General features: G+C 43.9%; 2 protein-coding genes across 2 annotated transcripts in view; one reads left to right on the forward strand and one right to left on the reverse strand.

The window, feature by feature from the left end:
* Bzw2 (basic leucine zipper and W2 domains 2) overlaps window positions 1-21,129 on the reverse strand; it is a 57,715-nt gene extending 36,586 nt beyond the window's left edge. The window contains exon 1 of the mRNA XM_036206419.1: window positions 20,978-21,129. Coding sequence (XP_036062312.1) covers window positions 20,978-21,090 — 113 coding nt within the window. The 5' untranslated portion in view covers window positions 21,091-21,129. The remainder of the gene's footprint in view (window positions 1-20,977) is intronic.
* Window positions 21,130-21,437: 308 nt separating this feature from the next.
* The window catches only part of Ankmy2 (ankyrin repeat and MYND domain containing 2), a 42,747-nt gene continuing 38,792 nt past the window's right edge, over window positions 21,438-25,392 (forward strand). Inside the window, exon 1 of the mRNA XM_036206185.1 lies at window positions 21,438-21,727. Coding sequence (XP_036062078.1) covers window positions 21,661-21,727 — 67 coding nt within the window. The 5' untranslated portion in view covers window positions 21,438-21,660. The remainder of the gene's footprint in view (window positions 21,728-25,392) is intronic.

A 25,392-nucleotide genomic window follows, 5' to 3' on the forward strand; every position in this document is an offset into this window, starting at 1 on the left:
GTTGGCATGAATATGCATCACAAATATCGAGCTTGCTTCAATTACAAAGGCCAAGTAAGACATTATGTGCTACCCAAACAAGTTACTGCATTTATCATCTATCATTTAAAAAGTTTTAGTACTACAAAAACACCTTTACAAATTGTGATTTGAAAATGTCTAGATTTCTTCAATTATACCATTATATACCCAAGAAAATCTGCAGTACTCAAGCAATTACTTATTATTTCCCGAAGTTTAAAAGAATCATTAGCAGTATGGAAAATCCTGATTCAATTTATAAAATAAATGTCCCTTCCCAGGGCTGGGCTGTTGCTGGTTAGTAGAACACTTGCTGGCATGCGCTACGCCTAGTGTTCCATTCCTAGAACCACCAAAATAAAACAAAATTTCCCTTACCACCAAGAACTTCACATCGATTGTTACTGCAGAAGTAAAACTAACTACAAATAAACAACAGATGCAAAGCAGACTGGAGTGAGTTTTTAACAACTTCACATAGTGAAGGGAATGGCTTTGAGATGCAAGGTCGAGGAGCCTGGAGAAGACTCTAGGGATAGTATAAATACTGAAACAATGCAAAGATCCTCACCACTGCCACCCCGTTTCATCTGATGGAAGCTGGAAAAGTAGCAGCCACACACAGATTATTTATATTAACTGTGAACTCATTCAGAAATCTCCCTGTCGATATTGTTATTAGATTCACCCCAGATCAGCAAACACTGAATTGGTGCAAAGTGGTGAAACCTTTATCTCCCTCCACATTTCCATATTCCCCAGGACAACAAATGTATTATCATTCAACGACCAAAAATCACTAAGAGTTTGAGTCTCATTAGGAAATCTGGGAACAAAAATAAAATATAAAATGTAGCTCTCTGTCAAAATGTTCTTATTTTGTAAATATTTAGGAATTTTCAGGTGTGAGCTTTCTCTAAGTTTTTTTTTTGAGCCAGAATACCAATTCAAAGAGTCCTCCAATTAATGCTGTCTTTGTACCCTATTCTCACCCACCCCATTGGAAAAGTGCCACGAAATACTTCATTTTAAAAGCTTTAACTTTTACGTCAACTTTAGTTCTAAATGCTTAAGTTTTTCTTCATGCCTGGCTATGGGAGCTTATTGCCAACACCATCTATCTAGTCTATGTGGAGAATGACTGAGTAACACATAAGCGTATATATGCATGCAAAGACTTACAAACATCAGCAGAATCTGAAATAAACAAACCTGTTTCCCGCAGCCGGGTTGAAGGAAGACACTGGTCACCGAGAGTGCCTCTCACTGAGCTGTTACTATCTGTAGAGGCAAGCTTCCCTCTAATTTTAGCTCTGCATGCTACACTACAATCTGCTCCAGTGGCGGTCAGCCTTTATAAGGTCCTCACTGAGCCCTTTTGAAAATCCTGGCCTCAGAAAAGCCAGGGCACTTGAGATTAAAAACGGGCCTAGCTCAAACCTAGGGCAATGTCAAAGATACAGCAGCAAAGAATATCCAAGTATGATGATGTTGAAAGTACACATTTACTATTACTGTTTAGTATATTTACCACACGGCATCATAATCCAAAACCAATTGACTAGACACAAGTACCATCATTCTGCTGTGGAATAATCCTCTTGTACACTGTAAAGATTTGTCACTCAAATTGGTTTAATAAAATGCTGATTGGCTAGTAGCCAGATGAGAAGTTTAGGCAGGGTGGCCAATCTAAGAATCTGGGAAGAGGAAGAGCTGAGTCAAGGGTTGCCAGCCAGACACAGAGGAAGCAAGATGAGAATGCCTCACTGAGAAAAGGTACCAAGCCACGTGGCTAAACATAGATAAGAGTTATGGCTTAATTTAAATGTAAGAGCTAGTCAGTAATAAGCCTGAGCTAATGGCCAAGCATTTATAAGTAATATTAGGCTTCCAACTCAATTATCTGAAAGTGGCTGTAGGACTGGGCGGGACAGAGAAACTCCATTTATATCATTCTTTGACCTCCACTGGAAAATGTGGCAGGTGTGATCGAAGCACACTTGTGATCCTACTAGTACTTTGGAGACTGAGACAGGGGGACTTCCAGTTTGATGCCAGTCCGGACTACACAGACCCAATGTCAAATGAAATGAGACACACACTGAGTCAAGCCAACCACAGATGATCTACAAAAAAGGATCCTCCCCTATCTCTTTAAATGAGTGAGTGATAGTTGTCTCAGTACTTGGAGGTTTGTGTATATCCTCTGGCTTTGTTCTTATTTGGTTGGTCTGGTTTAGTTTATCTCTAAATTTGGATAGCCTACCTTCCATGACATGCACACCACCGCATGATGCTACCTGCTCATATAACTTCAACTTAGGAACACAGATACTCTAAAGCAGAGCTCACAACATTTCTTTTTCTTCTGTAAAAGTGGACAGAAAAACAGACTAAGCTTTAAGGTCTTATCTATTCCAATTGCTATGGTCTGAAGAAACCATATGAAATGAGTCCTGCAAGATGGCTCAGAGGGTAAACACTCTTGTCTGCAAAGCTGATGGTGTGAGTTTGACTCCTGGAACCCAGTGAGGGAAAGAGAGAAGCAACTCCATGACTCCATGAAGCTGTCCTCTGATCTCCACATATGCACAGTGGCACACATGTGTAATGGGGCTTTTTCTGTCCTGCCAGCCAGCTCCCAAATAATGACATGGAGACGTCTTACTAATTATTAAAGTTCACCCTATGGCTCAGTCTTGTTCCTAGCTGGCTCTTAGAACTTAAACTAACCCATTTATATTAATCTACATTCTATCATGTGGCGTTACCTCTCTTCAATCTTGCACCTCCTGTTTCCTCTCTGTGTCTCCTAAGTGCCTAGATTACTCCTCCTCTTCCTTTCTCCCCCAAGAAATCCTGCCTACCTCCTGCCTACCTATTGGCCATTCAGCTTTTTATTACAGTAATTACAGCAATACCTCTTCATTCAGTGTACAAATATGCCACATTTCCCCCTTTTTGTCTAAATAAAAAGGAAAGTTTTTAATACAGTATAATTATACACAATAAGAATGACTATCAAGTAAGAATTACATTCACAATGTCTAGTCCATTTATATTTGTCAAATTTGGAGAAATTATTATCTATCTTATCTTGATGAGTCCAAGTTTTATATTTAAACTTTTTCTATCATAACTTGTATTACCATCCTAAAATTATCTTTTTAAACCTCAGAACACTTTTTTAGACAAACAATTTAAGTTTTATGTCTTTTAACCTTATACACTTTATACCTCTCTTGTGAATTTCTTTTCTGAATTTGGTAACAAGGAAACCTATAATTATCTCATCTTACTCCATCAGAGACCTGAGAAGGATATAAAATTACCCGAGTAAACAGCAAGTGCAGAGCAAACCACTTCCAAAACTATAGAAATGACAGAGACAGCTGGCTACCTGGACAGTCACCCAAGGTTCCTCTGCAGCGTTGGAGCATCCATCTTTGGCCTACAGGCCTATAATATCTGACAGACTTTTCTAGGAAGCAGGAAATTTGAAAGACTATTCTACTTTATCTTAGCAAAGTTTGGCAGTTGCCTTACTTTTTTGTCCTGCTTGTCCAGTTTGGATAGCATACTGTTAGCAGTCGAGGCAAGGGCAGACCCTTGCCCAAATGGCTTGCTTTGCCACATGAAAAGCAAACTCCATATTGAGGTTCTTTGATGCCCATCATCCTTTTTAATAATAAATAAACTGATGCTGCCAGGAGCAGACATGTCTGTCATGAAAAGCCTTAATGTTATTAAAACGTTTTAAATGCTATATTCTGTAGATCTCTGAAATGTTTGAAGACCATTTGTCTAAAAATAATATATCTGTGTTTGACCTTGAAAATATACCCAACATGACTATACGTTTGAATGTAACAGGTGACTAACTACTAACCTGCATTTCTTTATTATCCTAAACAGTATGTAATAATAGTTTTCAAGGACTAGAACTTTACATTTTTAAATAAGCTGCATATCTTAAACAAGAGTAGAAATATATATGCAGTATGTTCTAACAAAAATAACCTTAAATTTGCATCAATAAAAAATCCATACCAATATAAATTATTTGAGACGAGTAGTTGCTTGCTATGGGAAAAGGCTTTTGTACATTGGTTTAATAAAATGCTAATTGGTCAGTAACCAGGCAGGAAGTTCAGGCAGGGCAAGCAGACAGGGAGAATTCTGGGAAGAGGAAGGCTGAGTCAGGAGTCACTAGTCAGACACAGAGGAAGCAAGATGACAAGGCAGAACTGAGAAAAGGTACCAAGCCATAGCTAAACATAGATAAGAATTATGCGTTAACTTAAGTGTAAGAGCTAGTCAATAATAACCCTGAGCTAATGGCCGAGCAGTTATAATTAATATAAGCCTCTGTGTGTTTATTTGGGTCTGAGGGGCTGCGGACTGGGCAGGACACAGGAAAACTTCCAGCTACAGTTGCTTTTTAGTCTAAAAGTAGATTTGAAAATCGAACCTTTTATCTTCTCATTCCCATATCCCCCATTTTTATTTTCAGGAATTTTTTGAAAATTATGTATATATCTATGCCCATGGAAGTATGTGGCCAGTAGCCAGAAGAGGGCGTTAGATCCCCTGAAGCTAGATTTACAAGCAGTTGTAAGCCAACCAGCATGGGTGATGGGAACCAAACTCAGGTTCTCTGCAAGAACAATATACACTATCCCCTGACCTATCTCTCCAACCCCAGAATTTCTAGTCAATATTTTTCCAATAAAGTATCTTAGAGAATAATTTTGCCCAATTTTCAATGCATTATGCCAGTGGGCAAGAAAAGCTTTGCAAATGAAATGCCATAAAGAAATTGTTCTACACAGTCAATATTGTTTACAACGTGGGGGCAGGATTTTAGTCTTCAAAAATATAGGAGAACAACCTTAGCTGCATTGGACATTATACCAACTCAGCAAAACAGTTTTCTAGGAGCACTTTGGGTTTGTTTGCAAGATTCAGGAATTATCTCTCATTTTCTAATTGAATAAGATAATTTACCACCAAAAGAACTAAAAATTACCCACAATTATCAGTGATTCTCTTTCTCTAAACAGCTAACTGCAAGAAACATCATATAATTAACATAACATGTTCAATATAGAAAAACTTCTAGGTTGACATTATCTCTTAAAATTAAACTGACTTTAAAAGTTTAAATTACTAACATTAAAGAAACTAAATATATGTGTATAACAACATGATATAATTTGTTGTATAGCATACCAATGGACTTCAAGGTCCAGGAGGTTCTTAGTCCACTAAAGAAAAATTCAACAGCAGACACAAATGTCTCAGCTCACATTCAAAGATGGTGAGAGCAGGCTAACCCAAGACACGGTGGCCTCCAGAGATCTTAGGTTTCCTAATTTTATAGGAAGTTTTTACATATATTTATGAGGCGAGTGTTGCAGTCACATTTCCCATTTTCTCCTCCCCAGGTCACAGTAGGTAGAACCTTCCTTCTAGGTTGTCTCTTCCTACAGTCCTTTTGAAAAGCCCACACGATGCAGCAGAACCACTGTTAAGGGGACTGTGATGAAACTGGGGTCTTTTGAAGATATACTCTGTGCATGCATCATGGCTTAGGAAACCTGCATGGAGCCTCAGCTCCTAATGTAGGGTTAGAACCCAAAAGCTAGCCACAGCCCTGTGGTTCCATAAAACTACCCATGACATCATGCTCCAGTCCCTGTGGTGCCTGTTCAGAAGCTGTGGGGGTAAGTAAGATGCTTTAAGTGATGTATGGTAGCTATGGGGTCCCCTCAATCCCCCGACAACCCACTGGGGAAAAAAAAGTATTGGAAATGGTATGTTCCAATCCACTGTGAAGTCAGATAATCAATAGTCACATCTCCAAAATTTGGAAGGGAGGATTGAACATTTCTTTTGATGTTTAAGGGCTTGATTGAAAAAGGAACCCAACCTGGAATATTCCTTAAGGACAGCAGAACAAAAAAACCCGACTGTGGGGATCACTATGCAGGCCTCAGCACCAAGGGTTTGGTGCCAAATAAAACATTCTAGTTCCCTTCAAAAAGTCCTGTCGCAAGTGTGTAGCCAGGTGTAGGTATGACTAAGAAGGTTTCTGTGATATTTGTAAATATTGAAGGACCTCAGTGTTAAAATGGATGAGTAAAAACCATTAGCACACAAGTGCAAACATCTTCCTCAGATGAATTATGGGTAGAGGGAAACTAACATCTGATTTCTGAATATGAGCTAAAAGTCAGGACCCAAGAACAAATCCACCAGTTCATGGCCTGTTGTTCATTGTTACTGCATGCATACATGTATTTATATATCCATATGTACCTCTAGATATTACCCGTTCAGTCCATATGATGTTACTTGTATGTATGTTTTCAGGACTAACCGTTTGGCACTGGACAACCAATTGGTGCGCTCTTCCCTGGTGAAGGTGGCCTCTCCCATCCCCCCTGTGCTGTTGCCTATAATTCTTTGTGTAGGGTTGAGGCCTGCGGGCTTTTCTCCATCCAGTTTGGCATGTTCACTGGTGTCATTCTTTGCTCATGTTTGTGAAACTTGAAGAGTGTAACTTCCTTTTATTAGGACCTCACCATATGGTATGGCATCAGAAGGCACTGAAATTTGATAGGTGTTATTTATACAGGGAGGTCATCAGGGTCCCAAGAAAACCCCAGAACTTTGAAGCATTGGCAGCAGTTTCTGGCCCAAACTATACTAAGTCAGGAGGGCCGATGCGGCTTGGCCATCTCCTACCCCAAATAGGTGGTTTGAATGTCCACCTGTAGGGAAAAGCTTGAATATCATGCCTTTACCTCTGCTTCTGTTTCAACAGAGGACAGGAAGCTCAGAAGGTTAGTATCTTCTAACAGATGATTCTTTGGGGACAAAGTGAACAGTTGCTCTGACCTGTCAAATATGCAACTTTATTTATGGTGGGGGTGGGGTGAGGGAACAGATATTCAGTGCCCAGCGAACCTGTGGGCACACAGCACAGAGAAGAGGGGAAACGTCACAGCTAGAATCTTACAGTTGATCGGTTAGACAGGTCACGTGCTTACAACAGCTTACAACTTGCCAGAATCAGTTCCACCTTTTCACCATGTGGGTTCTAAAGATTGATGGCACTCAAAGTCAAGGCTGGGTGCCAGGCACCCTTACCCACCGAGCTGTCATGCTGGCCAGGACTAAGTCTTTAATGCATGTTTACATGTAGGCAAATCCATCAGTATGGAAACCGGGTTCTACTCTGGCCCCTATCACACCTGTGAAACTCGGTTCTCGTGAAGTCTGACCTGGAGAGAACAAATAAACCAGGCTCCTAGTGTTTTGTGGCATATCCTTTATAGAGCTGGGCAAGTCTTCTACCTTTCCAGAATGCTGGTATCTAGGAAGAAGGTATGTAATTAGCAACAGGAAGGCTACCACTTGTGTGAGTTGGCAGGTGACTGTGGGGGCCATTATCACTGTGGAGCTGCCTGGTAGCCCAAACAGGGGCTGGGTGGTTGAACTCTTTGCCTTGAGGATCTTTCCTGTTCCAGTGGAGGCAGCAGAGAGAATGGGGAGGGATCAGCCAGCTCTACCTCTCAGGACAGCCCAATCAGATGCCCCATCTTCCTTTATCACTGGAGGTTACAGTGACCCCTTTCCTGCTTACAGATAAGACAGATTCCTGTCACCTAGGGAGGCTTTTGGGAGCAGCTGGAGATACTGTCTGCTGGCAGAAGGAATTTTTCTTTGGGCTCCAAGTTTATCTTCCTCTGCCCAGTCTCTATATTAAATGAGGAAGGTCGCCTCCAGTTATTGATTTAGGAGGGCTTGGAGGTCCAAGAACCAACCTTTTCTGTTTCCCTGCAAGTGTCACATGAAAGGTGTTTTTGTTGAAGAGATGCTCTCAAGAGGAAAGGCGGTGGGAACACGGTGTTTCCCATATGTGAGAGATACATACAGAGAGAGCCAGTTAGGGCAATCTGAGATCTGGGTATATTCCCAGGAGTGGGCTAGCTGGGCCATCTATAGCTGTGGCAATGCATTATGATGAAAATATCTTACATTCTAAGAAACTAGACATTTTGGTGGAGCTCACAGCCAGAGTTAATAATACATCTTAGGGTCACTTAAGATTTAAGATTGCCAGCTTACTGTTTAACCTGCCTTTAAGAAACAATGTAACAACCAACCTTACTTGCCTTAGATTTCCCTGTAATCAGCTTTTACAACCTAAGCTAATATATAGCTGTAATCTTCCATTATGTATTCTCCCAGACAGTAAAGAGTGTGTGTGTGTGTGTGTGAATTATGATGATCATTTGCTAGAACCAGCAAATAAGCGGAAAAGTGGCCTTATAAAGTGAATATCCATCATAAACGACGGATGAGACAAACATTGCTTGATAAAGGATGGTGTTTATATTTGTTGTTATCTGGGCCAGCTGGGGTTAGTTGAAGTCAGTGACTTAATTCCTTGGAAAACTCTGTGAAGTGTCCTTCAGTCCTTCCCTATGTGACGCTTTCTGTGCTGTTCAATAAAAAAGGGAGCAAAACCCTTTGTTGGGACAGACACACAGATTCTGAAGACAGCATTCTGGTAAAAACTGATTCAGACTCATGCAACAGAGAGCCAGTGTGATGGAAGAGAGAGAAGCAGAAAACTAAAATCTGGATTCCTTAGTGTGACACCAACACACTGCTGGTGACTCTGAGTTTATTACTAATGTGTTCAAATCCACTGCAAACATGTTATTTACACCTGCAATACTGGTACAATTTTCCCACACTGACATTCAAGGAAGAGGGTGGAAGACAGAATAGAAATTTGAAAATTGAGAAGAGAAGAGAATTAAGGGCGGGAGTGATGGCTCAGCGCTTACATGAGCACTGGCTGCTCTTCCAGGACCAAGGTTCTAGTCCCAGCACCCACATGGTGGTTCACAGCCACCAGTGACACCAGCACCAGGGGTCCTGATGCTGCAGGGGTCTGGATGACAAGGAGCCTCACGGGCGCTTATGTCTGAAGCTTGTTCCCAGTTAGCGGAACTGTTTGTGGGGAGCTGTGCCATTGGGGATGGGCTTTGAGGATTCAAAAATCCACACAAGGCCCTGCTTCTTTCTCTGCCCATGCCTGTGGTTCAGGATGTAAAGCTCTCAGCTACTGCTCCAGTACCATGCCCGTCTGCCTCCCACCATGACGATCATGGACTAACCCTCTGAAACTGGAAGCAAGCCTCCAATTAAATTCTTTCTTTTTTTATAAGAGTTGCAACGGATCAGTGACTAAGTCAGATGCCTTCTTCTGGCACCAGGCATGTAGGTGGTTCATAGGCATACATGCAGCCAAAACGCCCATACACATAAATAAAATAAATTTAAAAAAATTTTAGGACATTGGGGCTGGAGAGATGGATCAGTGTTCTCCCAGAGGACCCAGGTTTAATTCCCCATCCCCACATGGGACATAAACTGTCTGTAACTCCAGGATCTGACACCCTCAAACATACATACATTCAGGCAAAATACCAGTGCACATAAAATAAAAGTAAATAAAGTATCGCCGGGCGGTGGTGGCGCACACCTTTAATCCCCAGGGAGGCAGAGGTAGGCGGATCCCAGAGAGTTCAAGGCCAGTCTGGTCTACAAAGCAAGTTCCAGGACAGCCAAGAGTGTTACAGAGAAACCCTATCTCAAAAACCCAAAATAAATAATAAATATTTTTTTTTTTTAAAAGAAAGGAATAAGTAAAACAAGAGCGGAGCCCAATTTCTCTTCTCTGTTTTTCACCAGAGTCTTCAGAGTTCTGAGTATACAGACAGCGCACACTCAAATCCTAAAATTACAGACTACACCGTCAGGGACCATATCTAGAGTCTACTACACTAAAATTACACGTTAATTAAAAACTTTAACCTTTGCTGAAGTGCAAAGCAGTTTCAAAAAGATCGAAGCAGTATTATTATTTACAAATTCATAAGAACAATATTTACATGGACTTTAGACAACATCACACCACTTCCTACTAAAAGAAACCAGGAGTCCCAGGATAAATGACTGATTTCAAGGTAGGGCAGGCTAGATTCACAATGATCCCTGGGATATCTGGCTTCAGAATAAATAAACAAATATTAAGGCAATTAAAATGATAGCTACTTTTAGAATAATTCTTAGCATCCTTTGGGGTAGTGAGAACAATAAAACCCTATACCAAAATGTGTTATAAGCTCAGTATGGTAGCCTGTCCTTTAATCCCAGAATTTAGGAAGCTGAGGCAGGAGGATCTCAGTGTGTTCAAGAGCCTATGTTAAATTCACTAGATTTTATTGTCGTCCTGTGTTTCTGTAAGTCTTATCCTCTTAAAGAAAAATTTGAAATTATATTTATTTGTTTGTTTATTCAGTATGTGTGTGTGTGTCCATGTCCATGTATGTGTGGGTACATGCATGCTATTATGCACATGTGGACATCAGGGGACAACTTGTGGTATGTAAGTTCTGAAGATTGATACAGGCAATCAGGTTTGGCAACAAGTGGCTTTCTTCATCCACTGAACAATTCCATAGCCCATTATCTTACTCTTCAGAAATACACCCTGAAATAACAGATAAAAGCAAAATAATATATATACTACTCTCAAATCATTCAGAAATAAACACACAGTGCCAGCCACAGAGGAAAGGCAGATACGAGAAATAACAGTATTTTTGGGAAGTTTGGGAAGTGGAATATGATTTGTGAAGCAGAATTTTCAGGGACTGCTTAGGAATGAGTGCCACCTAGAAAGATTTCCAAATCCTTCAGAATATGCTCTACTGTAGAAAGTAACTCAGCTGTTCTGACATACTCCAGGAAAAACAAAACCCTTTGACATGAATGTTTATGATAAAGATATATATGCACGCATTTTTGTTTTCATATTTGACTGTCCCTATTCAAGAAAAATGATTTACTTATTCATTTGGTTGCTTTCTTATTTGTGGCTGCAGAGGTTATGTTCTTGTGTGTGATGGGGGAGGGTGCCTCCCTGTGGGGCCAGAGCTGAAGTCGGTGTCCTCTACTGCTCTCTGGCTTATTTCTTTTGAGAAAGAGTCTCACTGAATCTGAAGCTAGCTCACACATGTGGCTAGACAGCCTGGCCTTAAAGCTTTGGAGGTGTGTCAAATACACAAAAAGAAAGATTTTCATTTTATGTATGAGTGTTTTTCATGCATGTCCCTGTGTGCCACTTGCATATAGTGCCTGCTGGGCCAGAAGAAGGTAGATTCCCCAGGAACTGGAGTTACAGCTGTTTGTAAAGGAACCATGTGGGTGCTAGGAACTGAATCTGAATCCTCTGAAGGATTGCTTCTTCTTCTTCCTCCTCCTCTTCTTCCAGCTGAGCCTCTCTAGCACCCCCAAAACCTTTTAATGGACTTACAAATTCTCCCCTTTAAAATAATGTCTCCAAAGTCTATACAACATGTGCAAGTGAGCTACCTGTGTGCAGGTACCATGGAGGCCAGCGAGAGTACCAGATCTCTGGAGTTGGAGTTGAACACGATTGTGAACCACCTGACATGGGTACTAGCACTCACACTTGGTCTTATGCAAGAGCAGGAAGCATTCTTACAGGCTGAGCCATCTCTCCAGCCCCTCAAAAAACACTGTCATCAGGACTTGGAGTTATGTGACCTGACTCAATGGTATATTCTACCATTTTTCTTTTCAAAATCTTCTGATGTAGTACTTCACATTACAATTAAGCATCAGTCCCACTGCAGAAGAAAGTCATCCTCAAATTTATGATTTATTTTGTAGTTTTAAGCTTAGAAAAGACAATATGGTTTGTCAGCAGCTTTTAACACTGTGCAATGAGATGATGGTGAAACACCAACAAACTGATCCAAAGCAGAACAGAAACTAAATAAAAACAAAGCTCACACTTCAAACTTGCTTATTCTCATCTATTTATGTCTTAGGGAAATGGTAATTTTAATGCTACATTATCTTATGTATCCCTTCATAAGAAGGTTTTCATGCACAAGAATCTCCTGTATATTAGGTAAAAGTCACATTGTGTCCTTGTTGTCAGTGTTCGTTCCTTTAGCAAAGCATTACACCCTTGTTAGACAGCCAAGTAGACCAGACGCGGCCCCTCAGTACAGGAGAAGGTACTAAGTACAGGAAGGAGAAGGTTGTGTTTGTGTTGCACACACGTGAGTGTGGGACCCAAGGCAGGCTCTCTGCATTACTACCTTGAGATAGCATCTCTCACTGAATCACATGCTTGCCAGTTCAACTAGACTGGTCAGTCGGAGGGTTCTCAGGACCCACCTGTCTGCACTCTTCAATTCTGGGTTATAAGCGTGGGCACCCATACTTGGCTTCTTTTTGTTTTTGTTTTTGGAGGCAGGGTTTCTCTGTGTAACAGCCCTGGATGTCCTAGAACTCACTTTCTAGACCAGGCTGGCCAAGAACCCACAGAGATCCACCTGCCTCTGCCTCCCGGAGTGCTGGGACTGAAGGTGTGCACCACAGCCACAGGAAGGGTGACTTTAAGATCTCCTCTCCACTTTGATATATGAGCTTACAGGTTCACAACAAAGGCTGCCTGAGCTGAAGAAAACCAGGAGGCGAGGATCAGCAAAGAATAGAATGTCAAGTGCCAGATATCAACTCAAGAGGCCGAAAACCAAAAAACCAAAGGGCACGTGTGTGCTCACAGTTTCAACGCCAAGTCCGAAGCTGAGCAGCATAGTAAGCCAACTCAGTGAACCCCACTACCTAGAGGGCCTTAATCAGAGGAGCAAAACAGGACTGTTGAGGGAAACTACTGTAATTAGAGAACAATGTAACACTGTGGGAACAAATCTCCAGGAAGGTCAAATACGGCAGGATCAGGAATCTGAGCATTTGCTTGGTTACTGTTTCATTCAACCTGAAAACGCCTATCCTATGTTCTGGGCTGGGGACCTGCCCAAGCCTGCCTAGCAGATGAAGCTTTAGGTGAAGGCTAAACACACACACCCATGCATATGTCTTTAGACAAGGAAAGCATGTGCTGTACAGAACTGCCAGAGCCAGCCTAGTGGCAATGGGCACAAGGCACCGTTGACAGGATACTGTATTCACCAGCAATTTTAGCTACAATCACACAAGGAACCCAAGCTTGAAGGAAAGAAAGTATCTTAACTTTCTTTTTGACTTATTTTATGTGTGTGAAGGTTTTACCTACAAGTATGTATGTGCATAATAAGCATGCCTGGTGCCCATGGAGGTCAGAAGAGGATGTTGAAGGTGGGTGTTGAGAACTGAGAAGGAGTTCTCCACAGGGGCAAGCACTCCTAATTACTGAGCCACCTCTCCAGCCCCCAAAGGAGTATCAACAACAACCGGTTCAGTGTTACAAACTCAAACATCCTTTTTCTTAGCAGTGTTAGGGATGGAACCCAGAGCCTTGCACATACAGGCCAGAGCTCTATTATTGAGCCCCACCCCTTCCCTCCCTAATGTGGTTCAGCTACAGGTCAATCATCATTTGTTTATCTAATATGCCAGGTCTTGGGGACAGAAGGGCCAGAGCAGCCAAGTTTCCTGGTGTTCACTTGCCAGCAGGTGCAGCTTTGCCCCTACTGACTGACACAAAATTGGCACCCACTGCAGAACAGAGAGAGGCCCTCCTGACAGCTAACATATCCAAATACCCTGTTTCGTTCACCTGAGCTGTGGCTTTGCTGGTTAGTGTTTGAGTAACTGTGGGATTGGTTTCTTCTCTTTAAATTTTTCACTCATGTTTAACACCTGGAAGGCACGGATACTTTGAAAACTCTGGTTCCAAACCCTGTAGTAGGAATCTTAAAAGTTCTTATTAATAAAAACAAACCTGAGGCCAGTTATTGGGGTGAGCACTGGAAGATCAGAGACACAGAACAAGCCACAGTTTCCTCACCTCACCAGTTCCTCAGCTGGTCTTGTTTCCTCAGACTGGATGCCTCTGAGTCCTCATCCAGAATGGATCTCAGCTGAACTGTGCTGCTCCAAAGCATGAATGCTTAACCAGTCAAATGCTTCTAGTTTCTGGTCTCCACGCCTTATATAATCTTTCTCTTTCTGCCCCCACTTCCTGGGATTAAAGGCTTGCTTTCTGGGATTAAAGGTGTGTGTCTCCATGCTGGCTGTATCCTTGAACACACAGAGATCCGCCTGGCTCTGCCTCCCAAGTGCTGGGATTAAAGGCGTGTGCACCTCCACCGCCCAGCTTCTGCTATGGCTTACTCTTCCCATTTTCTAGCCACCATCTGTGGCTCTGTATCTAGTGGCTGTCTGTTCTCTGACCCCAGATAAGTTTATTAGGGTGCATAATATTTTGGGGAACACAATACCACCACAAAACCCAGGCTCTCAACTGCCCTCAGGTAAAGCTCAGAGGCTTCAAACCACTCAAGGGAGGCCACGCATCTCATGTTAGCCTTGGTGAGACAGCACAAGATTCTCGCTCCTCTGGAGCTGACACAGATGGAGCAAGTCCACTGTCTCCATCCAGAATCCTGGCCAAAGAGCCAAGCTGTCACACTGTCTTGGAAAGATATTATAATTCCTGAAGGAAGCCTTGTCAGTATTGGCCTCATAGTTTATAGTTTAGAATTAGGTAGAGTAGAACATAAATATAATGTCAGCACTTGGGAACCCCGAGTTAGCAGGTACCACCAAAATGGCAAACAGTTCTCTGTAGTTTTAATAAGGAAAACAGCCATGCACCTTTAGGCAAAGGACCTAACTACACTGCCTTTTGGGGACATCTAGATATGGGGAAATTTGTGGCTCCAGGATTTCTGTAATGTTATGAGATCCAATGTTTCAACTCTTTCCTGCAGAAACTCAAATTGAATGCAAACAACCTCCATACTCCTAAACATATTATGTGACACCCTCCTTCTGAAGCCAACAGTCTCCCTGGCACCATTAAATTTGGGGTTCTCTTTCCTGTTCGTAAAAGTCCCATTCTATCACCTCCTATTCTTAGGAAAGCATAGGCCAGGCCTTTTCCCCCTTAGAAACCACCACAGTTCTAGGAAACTTTACAAGTTAAAACAAAACATGAAAGTGTTTGTGTAAGACTGTATGTGAAGGGAAGGACAGCAGTGGATGCCAGAGAGTAAGCCTGGCAGGATCAACGACAGTGCTGTGTGCCTGCAGCCTTCGGCTCCAGGGTCTGCCGTTAGGTTTCCAGATCATAGCATGTCTAACACCTGCCTTTAAGATGTCCTCCTCTAGGATGGGTGTGATGGTACACACCTCTAAACACAGCAGAGGCAGGTGGGTATGAGTTCCAGGATAGCCAGAGCCACATAGAGATACTCTGTCTCAAAAAAGCAACCAACCAAACACAGAAGTCCTCCTCAAACATAACAGTAATTTGGAAAGAAGGGAAAACTGTAATTTTCTACTTACACAAACTGATTATCCTATTCCCATTAAACAGTAATACTTATAGAATTAAAAGAATTAAAGCTAGTCAAATGGTTGTTTTCCTTGATATTAAAGTGGGTCATTACATGTTTCATTCTCATTGACATAAAGGAACAAACAAAACCAAAGAAAATAGCTAACACTGAAAATCAGGAAGAACTGTAACAGTACTGTCCCTTAGGCATTTAACCTAGTGGTCTGTCTACTTTAAGTGTGATTTCCAAGTAGAGAGCTGACGAATAGGACCCTCTGAGCATTTCTGGCACTCTTCACTCAACACATGCCAAATTTAGAACAGGCCAAATCATTCCACTTGGCACCTAACCTCCCAAAAGACACTTGCTGAAGAGATCTGTCCCCAATAAACAGACTCCAGAGAGGGCTAAGAATGAGAAGAAAGCCATGTGCAGCTTTCTCCAATTGGTAGAGTCTATGTTAATTAAACACTTTCTAAAAATCCTCCAAGCAAAGCTAAGAAAGTGATGTTAAAATAATATTCAATACTTCTAAAATACAAAAGAGCAACCTTTTCTTTTGACAGTGCAGGAGATCCAATTCAGTGTCCCAAGCTTGCTAAGTGCTCCCCCAACTTCCAGGAAAATTGTCAACACCAAGAAATTCATGATGTGAAGTTCCAGGAATCAGAAAGCAGGTGTCCCGTAAGCACTAAGTTAGTTAAGCAAAGTGTGAGTAAGAACCCAGGGACACACCCTGCCCTCTCGCTGGTCCTGGCTTCCCCAGGTTAATAACCTCATCCTGCCGGAGCTGACACTGCTCTGAACGACTCTGCCACTCCTTTTTTGGGAAGGACTTCTGAGTCGGCTTAAAAGACAAAGAAAATCAGTACCTCCACTTGGTTCACCTCTTGATTTTTCTCAGATAAACTATGTGTCTTTTTTTAGACTTGTCTGCGAATGACTTTGTGAGTTTTTAAAAGGGACAGCAACTGACTGCCAGTAAGATATTCATAAACTCGTGAAGCAAGCAAGGAGTAACCCCCTCTTCCTTACAGTTGTGCTGAAAAGTTAAACACAATGGGATGACTTTAGTCCTCCGCAGAGTTAGGTGTGACTGGATGTCTTACACTCCAGTGAAGAAATGCATAACCTAAACATGGAGTATTCATATTACTTTCCTACGCTGGTGCGAGGGGGAGCAATGTCTTGGGGAATGTAATACTTCCAAATGTCCTTTTAAAGATGTCATGATAAAACATCTCAAACGTAGGAGGGATGGTGACAGCGCGGTCAGTGGTGCCTTCGTGTTCCCACCTAGCCTCTAGTTGGGGCCACGTTACAAAACTCGCACATCGCACACCATTTCCTTCCCAAATAGTTCACAATGTATCTCTGAATGATAAGGAATCCTTTGAAAACGGAAGCATACTATTCTGGTCTAAAAAGTTAAAATTGCTTAATGGCATCAGTTTCCAGTCAATCAGGATAAGCACCTAGTGTACATCCAAGGAGTCAAATGCCAAGGGAAAACCCTCCCCTCCGGATAAAATACCCAAAACTAGTTGTCAATGACCTGCAATAAAAATCTGCAGATTGAAAGACCTGGGACTTGAGCCAGGAATCCAGAACGGCACATTACATTTGTGAGGAGTTTTTCCTTAGCTGGTAGTACCAAGTGTCAAGAAGTCCAGAGACTCCAAATGTCTCATGACTGCCTGCCCTTGGTTATGGCTATGTGCGTTTAGTGCCATTTCACACTGCCAGGAAGGATTAGTGAGCTAAGGAAACAAACCCACCTAAAATAACTTTGGGATCAAATGAATTCAACTCAGCATGTGGTGAGCACCTACTAACTGCAAGATACCGACTGGGTTATATGTTCAGAAAAACAGAGAGAGCTGACCTGGAGATTTTATAGTCAAGAAGGAAAAGAGGTCCAAACAATTATGAAAAGTTGTCATAGGAAGGGAGGAGAAAGGCATTTGCTAAATTATATCATTTTCAGGTAGATGCAGACCCAGAAAAATGGTGTTAACTGGGAAGGTGTTTCGAGAGTGCTGGCTGGCTTCCATAACATAGATAAGTTAGAGGCTGCCAAAGAGTCCCCGCAACCATGTCACCTGTCAGGGTCATGCCTGCACAAAGACTGTAGGTCCCTGTAATTGTCTGAGGGGCTGTACTCCCTCACTGGACAAGGTGAAAGATACATATGCAAGCTGGGGAAAAACGCTTATAAACTGAAGGAAGGGTAATTCCCAGTGAGCAAGGAGAGAATGGGTGAACAAGAAAGGCAGAGGATTCCAGGAAGAGAAAGGAGAACAAGGACTGGAAATCACGGGCATGGGGACCCAGCAGCATGGTGACCTTAGGGCAGAGTGGGAGGAGCTGGCATCTGGAAATGCCTGCTGGGACCACAGTTGAAGTCTTGCTCATTGGCCAGTGAAAGGGTGATTGTGCTTGGTGCTTACTCAGATGAGAGTCCCTAGAAATAGTCAGGTGGGAGGATGTAAAGAAAAGCTTAGGAATCCATGGCAGACACCGAGGACACAGGTATAAAGAGGTGATAGGACACGATGACATTTCAGAAATTACTATGTTTTAAAAAGGTGAAGACAGGGGACTGGGGATTTAGCTCAATGGTAGAGTACTTGCCTAGCAAGTGCAAGGCCCTGGGTTCGGTCCTCAGCTCTGGGAAAAACAAAAAAACAAACAAACAAAAAACAGGAGAGACTATCTCACACACTATGTGTATATATATATATATATATATATATATATATACCATTACATAATACTGTGTTAATATGCTTCCATTTTTTTTTTTAAAGAAAAAACTGTGAAATAGACATATTACGATGAACATATGTCTCAGGAAGGCTGTGGGTAAAGGATAAGGACCAGACAAACAGGTGGGAAGGAGAATTGGACCTATGGCATGCTGGATCTCATAAATGTCGTATAAAACAGCTAGCCAAGGATGGGTACTTCCCCACTTACCACCAAGCACATGGAGAAGACCTAGAGTAGATGGACAATGGCGCAGGTACCTATTGAACATAGCAAAGCAGACCTGGCCGCCAGGTTCTCCCAGCATCCTTACAGGGTATGGCTGGCACACCTGCCCTCTACCCTGAACTCTCCCTACATGATTGAGTCATTTTGGTCACCAGCCACTTCTTTACCTGTTGCTCTCCTGGCTGCTGCACCTGGTTCCCTCTCCCCCTCTCCTCACGCGGCTCAGGTTCGGGTCCACTCTGGACTCTCCCAGATGTCCCTGCCTTCGGCTCTGCTCTTCTTTGATGTACAATAAACTTTCTCCTCCACCATACCTGGGAACAGTAATGACCTTCCTTCTCATTTCTTTCTTTTTTTTTTTTTCATTCAGTTTGGCTATGATTTTTTTATTTTATTTTTAATCTTAGAGACAGGGTCTTATTATGTAACCCTGGCTGGCCTGGAACTGGTCATGTAGGAAGATCCGCCTGCCTCTGCCTCCTGAGGGCTGGGATTAGAGGTGTGTACCGCCACACCCTGCAAAAGGACTTTAAAGACAGATCATAAAGACTTTAGTCGCAGATTCCATACTTCCTAACTGTGGGGCTGTGGTCAAACTAACCTCCTTAAGTTTCTGCTCCTATTTTCATAAATGGAGATGGCACAGGCTAGTTCCTGGCCAATGGTACAGCATCTGGCAGACTATCTGGAGCAGATTAAGTAGTCACAGTGAATAGTTATTCATTATCATTAGACCTCTTTGATAAGAATACATTTCAATAAACTCATTAATTAATCTTATTTTGACATCAAATATTTATATTGTACAGTGCTATTACTGAAACCCTTCTGAACACTGGCTATTAGGTATTTGTTTCCAAAATTCAAACTGAACACAGGATTTATCTGCACTTTTAGATGGATGTTTTTCTTTGTTCTTAAATATCATCAACTCTAATTAAAGCCACACATTCAGAAGACTAAATTCCCGCCAGGTGTTTAAAGCACCAGGAAAGCACATCCTATGAACAAACACATCCCATGTTGCTATCCTTGAGGAACAGACAAGCCCAGTGAGACAAACAGGTGTGACCTTCAAGTAACCATGGCCCAGATTTGGCACAAGAGATGGAAATACGGGCAGCGAAGTACCCAATCCTGTCTATGCATCTGCTGATACGATGTGAAGTCACATGGTGAGGTTACTTTCAGGCATTTCCCGGCCTCGTGGGCTCCTTTGGCACACTAATTGCTGTGTGGTCAACACAAGCCGCGGTCACTCTCAGAAGCCTCCTGCCTGTTTGAGCAGCTACACCGTCTTTAAAGCATCACCAAACAAAAGTTTCTTTGTTGTTCGTTGAGATGAATAATTACCAACCATTTTCATGGGAGAATCTGCTCCTCCCTCCCCAAACTGAAGACTTACGTGTCTGTGGGGGTTGGGGGGTAGATAGGCAGCTGGAGTTTAGAAAAGGTTTTGGTTAAAGGCAAGACATCGTGTGTATCATCCCTAGATTTCTTAAGTGTGAGTATATGCTTTCAGCAAAATGAAGGTGGAGAGCCAGAGGAGAAGGTATTTCACTTTATATGTGGTACTGTGGAAAGAAAGCGTGGTCCTGGGGATGCTTAATAAAAACCACCCACATAATTAATTATTCAAGTATTTCTCCCTAGCACAGTTGGGTCTTGAACGAGACTTCAATACTAGTCTGTAGAGAAACAACAAGAAAACTAAACAGTCATTTCTGAAGAAGCCGTGATTGACGCTGTAAAACGCTACAGATATGCGCTTTGGGGGAATGACTGCATACATATTTTAGCAAGCATGTCTTGCATCTGTGCCACAATAATGCACACACTTTATTCACCCCTTATCTACCTACCGTGGAAGCTCCAGGCTCCACAGCCCAGTTGAATGAAGGCTGGATTAAGAAGCTAATCTAAGGCTATATATAGACAGCAACACCAATTTAATCCCCGCCCTCTCCCCCCTCCCCTCCCTAGTTCCATAAATCGCCAAACGTGAGTTACAAAGGCAAGCAACTCTCTCAGAGCAAAGACAGCCCACACCCCAGCGAAGTATTAATGCAAGCGTGATTGCTTCTAAATATCCCTAGCAAACACCACAGGTCGGTGTTCTATGGCTTCCAGAGGCCAAGAGATGACAAATAGTGGGGAGGACGAGGTTTGCAAAGAGAAAATTACCTTCTCCGAGCCTCTCCCCATCACAAGCTCACCTCGCTGGAGCGGGCCTCCCCGGGGATCGCCACGCACGAGACCATGTGCACCCGGCCACTTCCACCGCGTGGCCAGCTCGCGGCTCGCCCGCGGTCCCCGGGGCTCCTGGGGCGGCCACACGTAGCGAGGTCGGGGTCTTCCTCGAGGGGCACCGGCACACGGTACATGCAAAGATGATGGCGCGGCGCGGGGGCTTCTACCGAGAGGAAGGCAGCCGCCCCAGGAGGCACATGCTTCCTCCAGGCTCCAGCCCTGTGGGAGCCCCTGGCCCGGAGGCGGCCCCGGCTCCCTCAACCCTCAGGCTCCCGCCGCCCCACCTGGGCACCTCTTACCTGTCCAAGGAGGGAGCGACGACGCGCGGGACCGGTGGCTGCGGCGGAACCTGCAGAGCGGTGGCGGCGGCAGCGGCTGAGGCAGACAATGGAGGAGTGAAGGACAGACACATTGACACAGACACACGGAACCCGGCTTGGCTCCGCCTCCCGGCCCGGCCCCGCCCCGGCCCCGCCCCTCTCCCCAACCCACGCCACTCCAGGGGCGGTGCAGCGCGTCTAGCTGCATCTCGATGCCACTTCGCATCCCCACAGAGTCCACTGCCAGGGAGAGAAGTAGTTTTTGTAGAGCTCAAGGAACCCTGTGTCTCTGTAGTTCTTAATAGGTTATCATAAGGGTAAGGAACTTAGAAGATATATTGAACCCCCCGTTCGGTTTTCTCCGTTTGGTTTGGACCTCGAGAGCTGCTCCAATTGGAGTCTCTTGCTGCGCTTGCAGCTCCTCCTTCCGACCGGGCCAATGAGGCGCGGGGGCGGTCCTTGCGGAGAGCGCCTGCCCGGCTCGCCCGAGCTCGCCGCAACCGCCAGCCCCCAGCCGCAGGACCCTGGCGAGCGCCCCTGCGCTGGGCTGCTGCCCGGGCCTGGAGTTCCCTGGCTGCGGCGGACTTCCACGACGCACACACGTCTCTCGTTTTTAAAAACCGGACCAAAGACATAGAATAAGCTTCAAGCTGGCGGGAACGATGGGTCACATAAAGAAAGGCGAGCTGACCCAGGAAGAAAAGGAGCTGCTGGAAGTGATCGGGAAAGGTACGGTGCAGGGCGCCGGGCACCTGGTCGCAGGGCGTGGAGGAGCCTAGGGGCGCGCTCCGGGCCCCGGGGACCTTGGGCAACTTGCGATCCGGAAAAAGCCTTTCTGTCTCTGCCTGGGGACCGATTGCAGGGGCGGGGAGATAGGACATAAAAATGTTGCCGTGATCAGATCGAAGTTTAGACCTCTAAATCAGCTTTTGGGAAATCGGCCGACTGCCAATACCCCTCTGAGACTGTAACGCGCGGCCCTGGGGCGCTTGCCTCCGCGTGTGCATGCTTGCCAGCTCCTCGAATGTTTTGACCGTAGTCAGTCAAGACCACAGTGGCCTGGTAGTTCTAGGCTCTTAGGCGGGTATCTAAAGGGCCCTTTCAACTTCCGGAGGCCGAAGGATCTGGATCCCTTGCGGATCTCCGCCCCTGCTGGGGGTGGAGGGAGCTCTCAGCGAGAAGTGTTCTTTATAAGGGCACAGAACTCGGTCTGAATGTGCTGCTTTGAGCTTTCTGCATCCAGGGTCTCTGTGGCTGACTTCCTGTTGCCGGGTCTTGCGCAGGAACCTGCAGGAAGGCCAGGAGATGGGCGAGACGTCCACTGCCGCCGTTGGTCTGGTATTATACATCTGAGATCTTGTTGTGCTTCTCAGTGCTTTCCTTTCCACTTCGTGGGTTCGAGTCCCGCCTCCGCAGTGACCTTGTAGGAAGGAAGCCACCTAGGCCAACCAGAAGCCAGCGTGACCACATGCACTGTCACTTTGATGAGGATGAAGGGCCTGCAGGCATGACTAATGTGGATGCTTTAAGTTCAAGCATTAAACACATGCCCTCGAATGGCAGAGAAGCTGGGCACTGTAACATGGGGCTCCTGGGTTTACAGTCTTGTACATGGCCAGTTTCTATCTGGAGCCACAGACAGGAAGGCAAATGCATTCTTTTTAGAAGGAATGCCTGTGAGTCTAAAGAGTATGAAAAGAGGAAACTATTGGGTTTGAACTCAACAGGTCACTAGATCTCACTTCTAAATCAGTCATGACTAGATGCTCAGGGTACTTGATATTTGCCAGAAATCTCAGAGCTCTGGGTTGGCTTTGTATCCTGTGAACTGCATGGCTCTCAATGACTTCGGGCTTTCTGTGCCCTCTGTGTCTCTTGCTGCCTTCAGTAGGTCTGGGATTGAGTTTAGTGAACAGGAGCCCCAGCTACATGTCAGGTACTGTAGCCATCAAAACTAAGAGAGGAGAGAACACATAACCCTCCTGGGACGGTAATTCTGATTTAAACAGGCCAAAGCTATCACATGTCCACTTGAAAGTGAAAAACAGCGAGCAGCTGGAGAAAATATAGTCTGAAAGGGGAGGAGTAAGTTCGTGAATGTATTCAGAGGTGTGCAAGGGTTTATTTGAAAGGTTGTATCGAACAGGAGTAGTGTGTGTATCACTTGTGTTTCTTGGGCCACCTCATGCTTAAGTTTGTGAGTACACAGAGATACTGGTGTTCATTGGTTTAATTTCCCCAAGCCAATGAGTGAAGACCCAAGGTAAATTTAGTTTGGGATGCGTTCTTGTCATATCAAGGTTTTTGAGCCATTATTGCTTAAAAAAAATACTTGGAGATGGGAGAAGATAAGCCAACGTTGAATGTCATTCTGAGCACATGGCATGTACTTATGCATTTAATCGAGAAGAGCTAAAGGTTTGTGTTTTGTTGTGTTTTCTCTGAATTGTAGCAGGAAGCATCATGGAGCATTCATTAACTGTGTGTCTTTGTTAGTTTTTGTTTTGTTTTGTTTGTCAATTTCATACATTCTACAATCCTCTAGGAAGAGGAACTTCAACTGAGAAAATATCTCCAACAGGTTACAAGTCTGTGCCAGCATTTTCTGGCTTAATGATTGACATGGGAGGGCCCAGCCCATTGGAGCCAGTACCACATTTGGGAAGTTGGTCCTGGGTGCTATGAGAAAGCAGGCTGAGCCCCGGGGAATAAGCCAGTAGGCAGCACCCCTCCATGGCTTCTGCATCAGCTCCTGCCTCCAGGTTCCTGCTCTGCTGGAGTTCCTGCCCAGATGACTTCCACCGTGATGGAGTGCTCCTCTCTCCCTGCGTTGCTTTTGGTCATGATGTTTGATCACAGCAATGGAAAGCTAAGTAGGACACCATGCCACCTAGTTCACAGCACTGGTTTCCTGGTAGTGTGGACTTCTGCACATGTCAAGTTCTGTGGGTATGATAGATAGCCCCTACCTCATAGCATTGTTGTAAGGATAAAGTGAGTTGGTACAGGCAACATGTTAAACACATTCTGCCGCCTGTGGTTTTGGTAAATATTTCCCCTTCATAGAGAAGGAAAGTGCCGAGGGAGAACTTTTAGAAACCTTGCAGAAATCTACTGTTTTCAAAGCACATGTTATAGTAGATATGGTAGAAGTTTCTTGTGGTTTTTTTTTTTTTTTTTTTTTGTGTGTGTGTGTGTGTGTGTGTGTGTGTTTGTGCTGATGGTATCAGATCCTCAGGAGCTGGAGTGAGTTACAGGTGATTGTGAACCACCAGATGTGGATGCTGTGGGTACTGGGAACTGAACTCCAGCCTTCTGCAAGAGCAGTATGTACTCTTAACTAATGGGCTGTCTTTCCAGCTTCCAGTTGTCTGCTTATATTATAAACATTTTTATAGCTTTATGTCTGCTGATAGTGATTTATATCTATATATTTTCCTTTTGATTGTGTGATGCACAAGTGCTTTAGTGTGTAAGGTCCTTTCTGAGCAATCTAGACAACCAGAGTTTGATCCCTGGGACCCACATAAAGATGGAACAAGAACTGTCTCCATGGCTGTCCTCTGACCTCTGCATATGTGCTGTGGCATGTGTACATACCCTCCACACACATCATACAGTTAAGATTCTTGAAATATCTTTTCATCATTTTACTCATATATAAACATAGCAGCCACAAACTCAAATCATATTTTAAATGTTTAATTGGATATAGATGCTATAAAGCACCCATTTTGGGGCTTTGGGGTGGCTCAATGGTTAAGAGCACTTATTGCTCTCTTGTAGACCTGGGTTCTATTCCAAGTTGGCTCACAAGCATCTGTAATTCCAGGTCTAGGGGATCTAGGGCCATTTTCTGGCCTCCATAGACACCAGGCAGATTTGTGGTACACATGCATCCATGCAGGCAAATGCTTTACACATAAATAATTTTTTTCTTTGAGACAGGGTTTCTCTGTGTAGCCCTGACTGTCTTTGAACTCACTCTGTAGACCAGGCTGGCCTCAAACTCAGAGATCCACTTGCCTCTGCCTCCCTAGTGCTGGGATTAAAGGCATGCACTACCACTGCCTGGCTAAATATTTTTTCAAAATATATCTTTTGACACCTACTGAATAGTTATTCAAATCTATACACACCTAAAGCATAGCTATGTGGTAGAGCTCTTGCCCCACATATGTTAACTATGATCTCAGAGTAACGATACTTGCTCTGAAGATAAAACAAGAAGAGTATGTGGGCGCTGGAGAGGTGGCTCAGCAGTTAACAACATCTTCCAGATGACCTGGGTTCCATTACCAACAACCACACAGTGGCTCACAATCGTCTCTAACACCAGGTCCATGGGATCTGATGCTTTCTTCTGGCCTCTGTGGGCATAGGAAGGCATGTGG

Source organism: Onychomys torridus, chromosome 14 (assembly GCF_903995425.1).
Source record: "Onychomys torridus chromosome 14, mOncTor1.1, whole genome shotgun sequence".
Classification (NCBI taxonomy): domain Eukaryota; kingdom Metazoa; phylum Chordata; class Mammalia; order Rodentia; family Cricetidae; genus Onychomys; species Onychomys torridus.